The 12424-nt window shown below is 39.0% G+C and overlaps 1 protein-coding gene across 1 annotated transcript; it reads left to right on the forward strand.

Annotated features, from left to right (window-relative positions):
• Positions 1-1062: 1062 nt before the first annotated feature.
• LOC104437867 (guanylate-binding protein 1) lies at positions 1063-11480 on the forward strand. The gene is made up of 14 exons (XM_010050917.3): positions 1063-1499; positions 3149-3310; positions 3452-3517; positions 3726-3869; positions 3979-4092; positions 4719-4820; positions 4924-5109; positions 6370-6459; positions 6530-6664; positions 7282-7404; positions 8773-8858; positions 8942-9554; positions 9674-9751; positions 9986-11480. The coding sequence occupies exons 1-14, from the start codon at positions 1224-1226 to the stop codon at positions 11024-11026; spliced, it is 3216 nt and encodes a 1071-aa protein (XP_010049219.2). The 5' UTR covers positions 1063-1223; the 3' UTR covers positions 11027-11480.
• The last annotated feature ends 944 nt before the right edge of the window (positions 11481-12424 follow it).

Raw genomic sequence — 12424 nt, forward strand, 5'->3', positions numbered from 1 at the left:
GTCGGTTGAGAGACCGTAGGTGGAAGCCAATAGGTAGCATGCTACCTGTGAGGGCTGTCCTTGGTATTCCCCCAACATGGTGCTCTGTGAACTGCGTTCCTTATTTTAATGTGTAGGTGTCTACATACCTCACATCCTTTCAATTGGTTGTGAATATTTTTCTTCCCCACTAACCAAGGAATACCAACGATTTTACTCTAAAACAAAGTTGAATGTTGATAACTCTTCACTTTAAATGATTCCTATACCACGTTCTTGATGGAGGGTCATTAAATGTGTGAGCCAACCCATAATCTTAATATATATATTTTTCACATTAAATACATTCATCATTGGAATTAGAAAATATATTGAAATGCAAAGAAATTAGAAAGGGTAAAGCAAACATGAAAAATAAATAAATAAATAGCTAAGAACATATATGCATCGTGAATTAATGGGCTTTAAATGAGTTGGTACAAATTTTCATAGATTGGGTTTCGCAAGATGTATTTTAATAATATGAGTTGAGTCAGATATAAATGGACTATCAGATACTAAATTGATAATGTGTATAGATCCGTCAAAATATATTAAATGAGCTTGACCCCTTCCGATCTGACTCATTCATTGGTGGCTTTATTTCAAAGAAGACCCAAGGTATGCAAAGTCGTATGCTTTGCTTTAGATGAACAATTCACGACTAAACCAAGTGATGGCTCCTAACAAAGTCAATTACGGCGAATTCTTTCACATCCAAAAACCTAGATATTAGGCGTGTAACAAAAAAAAAAATTTGAGAACCGCTCTGATCGTCCAGAGAATCCTGGATTGATTTTAGGTTGTTCTCATGGGCAGGTAAATTGGAACACGGAACCGGACCATCTCGGTTCTAGCGTGGATCAGCCTAGCTGAACTATCCGCTTATGATGCGGCCTACTACTGGACCGGTACCTATAAATATATATATATATATATATATATATATATATATATATATTTTTTTTTTTTTTGTTTTATGTCTCGAAATAGAATTGAAACCCAACTTCTACTTCCTCTACCAGTTACCTCCCTCTTGTTTTCCCAGTCGCAGCTGTAAAGTCCTATTAAAAATCTCTCTCATCGTTTTATTATCTCTGAATCGAAGGAACACGAGAGACTCCACTCCATCATCTTCTTCCCGATCATGATCGCTTGATCTCGCGCTGCTTGTCCCCAGCTCGAGACCTCCCGGGCCGGGCGCGATGATGAGGCTGTTCAACAGAGGCGGCAGGGACGATCCCTCCAGCGCCTCGCCGTCGCCGCCGCCGCCGCCGCCGCCGTACGCGCCTTCCCCGTCGTCCTCGCCGGCGTCGCTCGCCGGGCCCGCGCGGCCGATCCGCCTCGTGTACTGCGACGAGAAGGGGAGGTTCCGGATGGATCCGGAGGCCGTGGCGGCGCTGCAGCTGGTGAAGGGGCCGATTGGGGTGGTCTCCGTGTGCGGCCGCGCTCGGCAGGGGAAGAGCTTTATCTTGAACCAGGTGAGCGCTTTTCTCAATGCGCCATTGTCTCGGCGGTGGATGTGGAGTTTGTCGGTGTTTGGCGATGGCTAGGGTTTGAGCTCACTCCAGCGTGATTAGGATTCGAACTGCTTGAGCTTCTAATCGCAGTTATAGAGTGACGAGGGCTGACTTTACTAGGTTTTGTCACTTCATTCTGCTTCATTCTGCTGGGCTCTGAAGTAATTCCTGTTTGCGGAATCCGGTTGGGGATGAGTTAGGTGTCATGTTTGATAGTGGTTTATGTACTTTGAAAGAGGAGTTATGGCGAGCGTTATTTGCGTTGCACAAGTGTGAAGGTGAAACACTGTTTTGTAGGCTAGGTGGAGGCTAGGATATGTAAATTCTAATGTAATTTGGCCTGAAATGGATTTCATATGCCTGATTGCTGGTTTTTTTTTTTTGGTCCCACAAGTTTAGGCCTCATCTAAATAGTAGTTTATGTGTTTCATAATTGAAATTCTGGCAAGCATCTAATGGTGGTGTCACAGTCAGCTTTTGTAAACTCAAATAGTGATGTGAGAGTATGTTTATAGTAGTCTTCATTTGTGACTAGTTAAGGTTTAGTTGTCTTCGTTTGTGGCAAGTGCCATATAAATGCATGTGGTAATATCCTCCTTCGATTTCTATGCAAGATATGTTAAAGTGGGCTATTACTAACTTATCTATTTAGCGACACACTCCTTTCTCTGAATATATGAATTATTAGGGCAAGGTGAGAGCAGAATCGTTCTTTGGTATACATTAAGATATAAATAATCTGGAGAATGGTGGACATTATGCTGTACTAATTGTACCATTGATGACTGGAGCCTGGTTGAAGGTCTTTGTAAGACTGAAAGTCTCCTTTCACTGAATTTATGAATTGTCGCAGCGAGGTGAGAGCAGAATCATTTTTCGAAATATTAAGACAAAGACAACCAGTTCTGGAGAATGATGGTATGTTCCATGCTACAGGATCCACTATTAATTCTATCATTGACAATCAGAGCATAATTGAACGTTTTGCTAAGGCTGAAGGTCTTGATGACGCAAATGACACTAGAAGTGAAGAAAAAAGATAAATTTCATTCCAAACAGCAAGTTCAGAAATTTTAAGCATCAAACGTTAGATTTCCTACTTCTGCTGCTTTGGATAGTTCCTTATATGATCCCCAAGATAACCTTAAGATGGCACCTAGCTATTCGGAATCTCTCATTTTAATGAGATGGAAGTTCTTACAATTGTAGTGCATTTAAGATGTAGGAATTGCTGGCCTATTCAAACATCTGAATAAAAAGCATGAGGTTAATATTATGAGAAGATACTGATGAAGTCATACTGGGGACAATATTGCATAAACAAATGAAGTTATGCTAAATGTGATCAAGACAGAAGTTTCTAATAAAAAATCACTAAGCACAGTAAAACATGTTCTCTCTTCAGCAGCCTACTGCAGGAAAATAAACAAATCAGTCATCTCCTAGATTGTGTTTAAATCTCTTTTTTCTTTAATCTTCTTATTAGTGTGCTAGTTCTTCCATTTGCTGCGATTTGCGCTTTGGTTCTAGTTGTACAATTCTCTATTTTGGCCTGTGTAGATGATCTGGTGAAGGTGCTATGATATTTATTATGATGTTTATTACTGTAGCTTCTTGGAAAGAGTAGTGGATTCCAAGTAGCATCAACCCACCGGCCATGCACTAAAGGGCTTTGGTTGTGGAGTGCACCGTTGAAGAGAAGAGCTCTTGATGGAACCGAGTATAATCTCTTACTTTTGGACAGTGAAGGGATTGATGCTTATGATCAAACGGTACGCCAAGTTCAGTGAACTGAGAATTACTTTTTGATCGCTGATTTGATTGTTGTAGAATGGTGACATATAGTCCTGTTAGACTTTTTCTTCACCCCAACGATATTTCTTATGGTTGTCCTTGTACTCTTTTTTTCACAGGGAACATACAGCACACAAATATTTTCTTTGGCTGTCCTCTTGTCTAGCATGTTCATCTACAACCAGGTTGGTAAAGTCTTGCAAAGTTATAGTAATATCGCTTTCAAGTCTTAGATGTTTAAGATTTGTTTTATTAGCTTTACTTATAAGTTGCTGATCATGTCTTAAACTTTTTCCTTTCTCTCAGTTTTATTACTGCTTTGCTGAAGTAGACTTCAAACTACAGTTTTGTGTCTTCTTACTACCATTTTGCTTGTGTATAACTTGTATTCAGATGGGGGGGATTGATGAAGCTGCACTGGATCGGCTGTCTCTTGTCACTCAGATGACTAAGCATATTCGTGTGAGAGCGTCTGGGGGGAAGAGTGGTGCTTCTGAGTTGGGACAGTTCTCCCCTATCTTTGTTTGGCTTCTGAGAGTAATTCCCCAAGCTATTCTGCTGTTTTTCTCTGGAAACTGTAATTGTGAATTTAGACTAGGTGATTGTTTGGGTACTGAACTATTGTTTTTGTTGCTACATAATGTAGGACTTCTATTTGGATTTAGTGGAAGATAATAGGAGAATAACACCACGTGACTACCTGGAACTTGCATTGAGGCCAGTTCAAGGTACTCGAAGAGATATAGCTGCCAAAAATGAGGTATCATCTGCTTTTTGTTTTTACCCTTTTAGTGTGAGATCCATGAATAGGAGCTCCCATAAACATTATGTCTGATCTTATTTTAGCCTGGTTTATGTGAGGCAAATGTCCTTCTATAATAGCGACGTGTTTCCATAGACAATTGTGTGTTTGTGTCATTCTAGTTATCAGTACTACTTGAACTTGTTTGGTTGCAACTGACCTAACTGTGTGCTGTAATAATTTAGAGTAGGCAAGCAAACATTTATGGAAGCTTTAGCCTACCCTCTGACCCTCTGACCCCACCCACCACCACCCCCCAAACACCCGCCCACCCATCCACACACAAAACAGCTTTGGGAGTAGATGATTGTTAAATAACAAATTCCTTCATTTCTATTTGGATTGTAGTTAGACCACTTGCTTAGAAACTGATTCATTATAATGGTTAGGCTAAAAGCTCCTTTTGTCATGTTCTAGTTTTAAAGGAATTTAATGTGATGCCTCAGTGCGTCATCAGTTTCTTCTTTGCCCGGTTCCTGCTTGTGTCTATGTATACATCTGTGCTGTGGGGTTACCTGCTACTACTTTTTTAGTGTTTCTTTATGTCGTTAGAGGTTGTAAACTTTTAAAGAAATGCTTTCCAGATTCGGGACTCTATTCGAGCTCTATTTCCAGATAGAGAATGTTTCACCCTCGTGCGACCTTTGAATAATGAACATGATCTCCAGCGGCTTGATCAAATATCAGTGAGTATCTTGTCATTGTCAGATGTGCTTTTATCTACTTCAGAAAATATTTTTCAGTCTGTAGTTTTTAGTTCATGCTTTGTATTTGTGATGTTGGATGCAGATGGATAAACTAAGGCCTGAGTTTAGGTCTGGGTTGGAGGCCTTGACAAAGTTTGTGTTTGAGAGAACAAGGCCCAAGCAAGTTGGGACCACTGTCTTGACCGGCCCTGTTCTAGTGGGTATCACAGAGTCTTACTTAGAGGCCTTGAATAATGGTGCAGTGCCTACGATATCATCTTCATGGCAGGTTGGTAATATCTTGAATTTCTTTATGTTTCCAATATAAAAACTTGGTCAGTCTCCCGAACTGGGTTGGATCTGAGTAGGCGTGATAATTTTCTTTAAAGATTTGCTCAACAATCTTGAGAAGTGTTAAATGAAACCACCAAGTGACTTCTGTGGCATTTGCAATTTGTACAACTAGTCTGCCATGTTTAGTCATGATATGGAGCCCTTTGGAATCCCCTTGTGCCCCTATGCCTTTGTTCTTCTTCTATTTATTTTTCCTGGGGTGGTTGAGGTTGAGGATTTTTTTTCACAAGTTGACTTATGAGTACATGGGTGTCTGCAATGAAGGGCTCATTTGATAACATTAAAATATGAGTGCGGAAATTTAAGTACTGAATATGAAGTGCTAAAGTCTTTTAAGTACTGAAAATGAAAATAAAAGGTTGTTTGATAATAGAAAATAAATTTTACTAGTATTTTACCAAACATCAAATAGTGAGCATTATTGGAAGGTTTTGGTTATATGATTGGGTGATAATTTCCATGGAATGTTGTATCACTTGAGCCATTAAGTAAGGCCTTCCTTACTACATAAAGTGATTTTTATGCAAAACACTAGTTGTGTAGTTAAATATGATCAACGCACTTGATGACATCAAGTATTGGAAAAGTATAATTTTCAGAGATTTAATGTGGTTATCAAAACACACCCTAAGAGAAAGAATCCTTTATATATTGGTGCATTTTTTTTTCATCTTTACAATATAAAAAAGGATAAATTATCAGGTAATTAACAAGCCTGGCTATGACTTTTTATTAATTAAAATTAAGGTAATAAAGATGAGCATTTGATTAATTTTGGGCAATACAATGGCATTTTATTGACCAAAATAGTTTTGGTGCCTGACGTTGAGATTGCTACCTTACATTGTGTCACTAGAAATAGAAAATAAAAAAATAAAAATCCTTTTCATGAGCTATTAAAGATTTGAGTTGTTTCATATTAATGAGCTAAGGAACTTCTCCACTTTGTCTTGATGACAGAATCTTTTTCATCTTGCAAATTGACATGTCTGTCCTAAATCTGTGTTTTTCTGTTTATTTCTATAATGCATCGAGTTAAAGTCTAAAATGGTTTTGTCATCTTTTGATAAGAATTATCAATTATTAGCAGAACAAAGCTAAAGAGCTGTTTGGTGCTGATCGTCACTTGTCATTGCTATCTATTGAATGTGCAGTAGTTATGTTTTCACTCTTATTCTACCTCTTATTATTGTAGAGTGTCGAAGAAGCTGAGTGCCGTAAAGCTTATGATTCAGCTACTGAGGTTTACATGTCTACTTTTGACCGGTCGAAACCACCGGAGGAAGTAAGCAACACTTTGCCAGAGAAATGAATGCTCTATTATTTTGGTATATTCCTAATTTCAGTTAATGTAGGCTGGCATGAGGGAGGCTCATGAGGAAGCAGTACAAAAATCATTAGCTGCATTCAATGCGAGTGCAGTTGGTGCTGGTTCAGCAAGGAAGAAACATGAGGAGCTTCTCCATAAGTTCTTCAGAAAGGCTTTTGAGGTGGTGCCTTAAGTCACAAAATGCTAACTATTTTTCTGCTGCAATGAAGTGGAATCTTTAGTCCTATTTTTATCATGGGTGGCTCCCAATATTTGGTTCTATGATGGTTATTACATTGGGGAAATTACATCTCTATGGACTCTGTTTATTTTTTTTCTTTGTGCTTGTGATAAGGTGGTTGCATTGGGTGTTGATACGGTTGTTTCTTTTGGGTCACCACTTCGTTTGATTTTCTCCCTTTGATGCGCATTGTCACGTCAGATTTTGGAGATCCATATACCACTAGACTTTTTTTTTTTTTCACAGTATGGGACAATTGGTCTAAGAATTGATCTATGGCACAGAAAGTGCAAAAATTGAGTGGCCAACATAATTGAAAATCTTGTTTACCAGGATTTTGAAAAGCTTAGTCTCAAGTTGAGTTTGATGCGGTTAGAATATGATGCTGGCATCAGTAGATAAGGTTTAATTGAAATATTTTCCTTTCATAAAAAAGCTGTGGTGTGTTGACTAATTATGGTTAATGATGATGGTCTATTTTTGTTAGGTTTTCTGTTTTTTCTGTACTAGGACCAATAACTTAAGCAATCCCCTCTTGACTAAATTGGTCCATGCAGGATTACAAGAGGAATGCGTTTATGGAGGCAGACTTGCAGTGTTCACATGCTATACGGAGCATGGAAAAGAGGCTGAGAGCCGCTTGTCATACACCTGATGCTAATATTGATAATGTTGTCAAGGTTAGTAGTCATGTTTGTTGCTATCTATAAAGGATATTCCTTTTTCTCTTTTTCATTCTTTTCTATGTATACCTCATAGTATGAGCTTGAATATGTTGTTTTGTTTGTTTATGAGATTGGGCAATTGTTAACTTATCTTGTATTGATGTCTCATTAGATCAAATTGCTTTTGACAATCAGAGCCTGTCTTATTTTTACAGCATTTGGGCTGTGTTTCAATAATACAGATTTGAAGTTGTCTTTATCTACTGAAAAATAATCTTGTAAAATATTGATGATGGTGAAATCGTGAGGCGGCCATCATTTGTGTGGGGTCTGATCAGTGTCTACTTCTCCTGATCAGTGTCTAGTAGAAGTAGATGTGTTGAAAGGGCAGAAGAGATGAGGGCATTTGGGAAATTATCCATGCTTGTACCAAATGCAAACAAGGTCTAGTTCCAAATGTAGGGGAACTGTGATGTATTGACCATTAGTGCGGACATGGAGTGTGGTATATCAAAGATTATTCTCTATCTGACGCTAAAGTTGGTAGGCTATTTATTGGTTGATCCATCTCATAAAAAGCATAGAGAGCTTTTATTTTAAATCTGAGTGGCTTTTGAGTTTACCGTTGCAAGCAAGTATAGTGATGCTGGGAGATGAGATTCTCCTCTCTTTGCAAAGCATTTATTGTGGAACAAGTATAATAGGGGTTCGAAAGGCCACTTTGTATTCTATTGCGCAGATCTCTAGCTCTACAATGTCTTAGCTCTTGTTATGTGATAAGAGTTGCCCATTACAGATCAGAAACCCCATAATGCCAAGAGATGATTAAATCATTGACAAAATTTCACTCTTTCAATAGATATTGCATGGGATGACTAGGTGTAGAATTATGGGACCACTGTCAACAATTTGAAAAAGCTTTATTAGAAGAAGGTGCAGTTTAATATTGGAATGATTTAACATCCCTTCATGTAAAGACTGGTGTTTGCCTTAAGATTAAAGCTTGGAAATATATATTGGGGGGTAAATAAGGAATTAACAAAGATTCGAACTCATGATGTTTTGCTTTAATACTATGTAAAATTTTGTGGAACCACTTCCAACTGTTCCAAAAGGTTAAGCTATTAGATGAAGGTGCAGTTTATATGTAAATGGCTTAACACAAAGTGATCTTGCTTGATAAACATCCTCACCTATGTCCCAAAGTTATATTTCGTAGATTTACTGAGAAATTAACAAATCAAGCCCATATGTCGTAATTTGAGGTCTAAAATAAATGTTACAATCTTTTATGGTTGTTGTGCCCATCATATTTTGGAAAAGAATGGATTGTTGATGTCATTTTGGGCATAATCTTGAGTGTTCTGTATTGATATTTTGCAGGTTCTTGATGCTCTTTTGTCAGAATATGAAGCATCATCTCATGGTCCATCAAAATGGCAAAAGCTTGCCATGTTCTTGCAACAAAGGTTTTCCCTTTATTCTTTTAACCTGTTTTCCAAGTTTGTTATCTCCATCTGTATCCTTGACTTACTGCTTTCAAACTGCTCAGCTTGGAAGGCCCAATACTAGACCTTGCGAAAAGGCTAATTGATCGGGTCGGATCTGAGAGGAGTTCCTTGATGCTGAAATGTCGGGCCATTGAAGATCAGGTGGGGTTGCTTAATAAGCAACTGGAAGCCAGTGAGAATTACAAATCTCAGTATTTAAAGCAATATAAAGATGCCATCAGTGATAAGAATAGACTTTCTGATGATTATTCAAGTCGTATAAGTAAATTACAGAGCACTTGTAGTTTACTTGAAGAGAGGTCTTCTAGCTTGCTGAAAACATTAGAATCTACAAAGCAAGAATCTTTGGACTGGAAAAGAAAATACGAGCAAGTATTGTCTAAACAGAAAGCTGAGGAAGACCAGTCTAGTTCTGAAATTGCTATCCTCAAATCCCGGAGCAGTGCTGCTGAGGCAAGACTGGCTGCTGCTAAGGAACAAGCTCAGTCAGCTCAAGAGGAGGCAGAGGAGTGGAAAAGGAAGTATGATATTGCTGTTAGAGAAGCAAAAGCAGCCTTAGAGAAGGCAGCTATTGCACAAGAGCGCGCGAATAAGGATACACAAAAGAGGGAAGATGCTCTAAGGGAGGAATTTTCCATTGAATTGGCTGCTAAGGTCTCTCTCTCATGCACACTTGCATTTGTATTGGTGCAAACACATGTAGCTTTCTTCTTGTGCCTTGTGCCCTATAATAGTGGAATCAATGTGTTTACCATTTCTCGATGATAATGCAGGAGGAAGAAGTGAAGGAGAAGGTGGCAAAAATGGAGTATGCTGAACAGTGCTTGATCACCATAAGGTCAGGGCTGAAGGTAAGCTCATATCATTTTGATTTAGGAGCGTTGAAAATTGACGGCGAAGATTTTACTGCTGGTTTCAGGGTTTGGCACATTTTTTAATAAACATGTATAGGAAAGCAACTTGTTTATTTGAATTTACCGTTCTAATAACTTCTTTATTGTCTCCATCAATCCTGGTCTCTAGGACAATTTCTCCAGTTCATCTTTTTGCACTTTCTTGTACTTGATGATTGATATGGTTTCCAGGCTGCTGAGTCAAAAATAGAGAATTATGATGTGGAGATTATGTCCCTGAAGAACGAAATCAGAGCGTTGAGTGAGAAGTTTGAAGCTGCAAATGCTAAAGCCCTATCTTTTGAAAGAGAAGCTAGAATTGTGGAGCAGGAGAAGATCCATCTTGAACAGAAGTACTTATCTGAGTTCAAAAGATTTGAGGAAGTTCAGGAACGGTGCAGAAATGCTGAAAAAGAAGCCAGAAGATCTACTGAAATGGCTGACAAAGCACGAGCAGATGCAGTCACTGCCCAAAAGGAAAAGAACGATATTCAAAGGCTGGCGATGGAGAGACTGGCTCAAATTGAGAGGGCTGAGAGGCTTATTGAGAGTTTAGGGAGAGATAAAATTGCATTAGAAGATCAACTTAAGGAAGCACGTATGTCAGAGACGGAGGCCCTCTCAAAAGTCACCTTATTAGAGGCGAGAGTTGAGGAAAGGGAGAAAGAAATTGAGTCCTTGCTGGATTCAAATAATGAGCAAAGGGCTAGTACGGTTCAGGTCCTGGAAAGTCTCCTTGACACTGAACGAAAGGCTCGTGCAGAAGCCAACAGCAGAGCAGAAGATCTCTCAGTCAAGCTACAATCTGCGCAGGCAAAAATTGATTCCCTCCAACAAAAGTTAACTACTGTTCTTATAAATGAAACTGCATTGGACAGCAAGCTCAAGACTGCTTCTCTCGGGAAACGGCTCAGAGCAGACGATGGTGAAATTGGTATGGACTCTGTTGAAGATATGGATATTGATAAGCCCTCCAGAGGAAATAAGAGGTCTCGAAGCACAACCAGTCCCCTAAAGCACATTCAGCCAGAAGATGGTGGATCCGTGTACAGAGGCGATGAAGACAACCACAGCAACAAAACATCGCAGGAGGATTATACCAAGTTCACCATGCTCAAACTGAGGCAAGAACTCACAAGTCACAATTTCGGTGCCGAGTTGCTCCAATTGAAGAATCCTAACAAGAAGGACCTCCTTGCACTATACGAGAAGCTCGTCCTCCAGAAGTTGTGAACATTTTTTATGTACAGGGAAGCGCATGTGACTTAAAAAAAAGAGTTTGAGTTGTAGATCAGGTATGACATAGGGTTAGCGTTTTTCATTCTGTAGATTCTTTATTTGAAATTCTCTTTGGGACTAGTCCAAAATATTATCTTGAGCGAACTCCCTTTTCCATGCAAGCATAGGCTCTGCGCGAGTGTGATGTCAGGCTTCTCCGTCAGTGTTGTTCTCTGCTAGTGGTTTTTGATAGTTTCCATGGTGCCCTTTGACAAAGACTTTGTATTTGGCGTGCTTGGTTTTCTGGCTTAATGCTTCTTTGTGTTCGTGTGCCTGTGCATTTTTTCGGGCCAACGACAGAGTGTAACAAGTAATTGTAGGATGAAAAACTAATCTATTGTTGCCTGTAAGAAAAGGAAGGTCTAGCTTCTGCTTTTTTCAATGGATGAGAGTGCTCCTGGTCTGTGTACGTTTGGCTTTTCTCATTTCCGGATGGTATTGCATCACGATCCAGGTTTTTTGTTCATGTCATAAGCATGACCTTACACCCAATAGAAAATGCCCCTGTTGTCCTGTGTTGTATTGAAATGACCTGTTTGTCAATAACTGTACTTTCCACTTAAATTTCACATCATTATTATTCTTCTATTGTTGGCGAGACATGTAGGCATGATGCATAAATAACTGTTCCTTAGGCAAAATTAACCATGGAGCTACTTAACCAACTTTTCCACTGTACAAAACTTAGCTCAGTTGGCCAGTTCTCCTTCCGAGCATGAGGGTTTCGATCCTCGCTCTTGGTAAGTATGGAAGCCGGGTTAAGTGATGAACCGTCTAGCCGGGATGTATAAGGATAGTGGGTCTGCAGAAGTGGGTTGGGTTTGGGGTCATTCCCTATAAACCTTCCAAGGTTTCAGAGAGGCTTGGGAATTTATGGGAAACCCATACTCTCGATATATTTGACTATCAAAATGTTCTTTGCTTCCTTATCCCTTAGGGGGCAGTGTAAATATGCAAAATTAATACCCCGTTAGGATTTCTAGCTGCTTTTGGGATTTTGGAACTTACGCTTCTTCCACTGACTTCTCGATGTTGCTTATAAAATTAAGACAACCGTCATTTCACAACAAACTTGTTTCTTGATTTTAGAATGTTTATAATCGTCGGGCTTAAATTCTTTCAATCTCATATTTTGAGACTGTAGGCTTCTAATTGAAGATTTAAAATCCGTAGATTTAAAACTATGGATTCCTAAATTGAACCCTACAATTGAGAATTTGTATAGCTCTGAATTTATAGTTTTTAAATCTGAAAATTCCTCCGATTAGATGGAAACAGGGCTTGAATGCTTGCCAGACATTGCGAATCGGAGTTATTTTGATTTATTGAGACGTCTGAACGTGTATGCACAAA

The sequence above is a fragment of the Eucalyptus grandis genome, chromosome 3, assembly GCF_016545825.1.
Source record: "Eucalyptus grandis isolate ANBG69807.140 chromosome 3, ASM1654582v1, whole genome shotgun sequence".
Taxonomy (NCBI): Eukaryota; Viridiplantae; Streptophyta; class Magnoliopsida; order Myrtales; family Myrtaceae; genus Eucalyptus; species Eucalyptus grandis.

Coding starts and splice junctions, on each gene's coding strand:
- LOC104437867 (XM_010050917.3), top strand. CDS start 1,224: ATGATGAGGCTGTTCAACAGAGGCGGCAGGGACGATCCCTCCAGCGCC. Junction 3,518..3,725: donor GCATGTTCATCTACAACCAG/GTTGGTAAAGTC, acceptor ACTTGTATTCAG/ATGGGGGGGATTGATGAAGC. Junction 3,870..3,978: donor TCTTTGTTTGGCTTCTGAGA/GTAATTCCCCAA, acceptor TACATAATGTAG/GACTTCTATTTGGATTTAGT.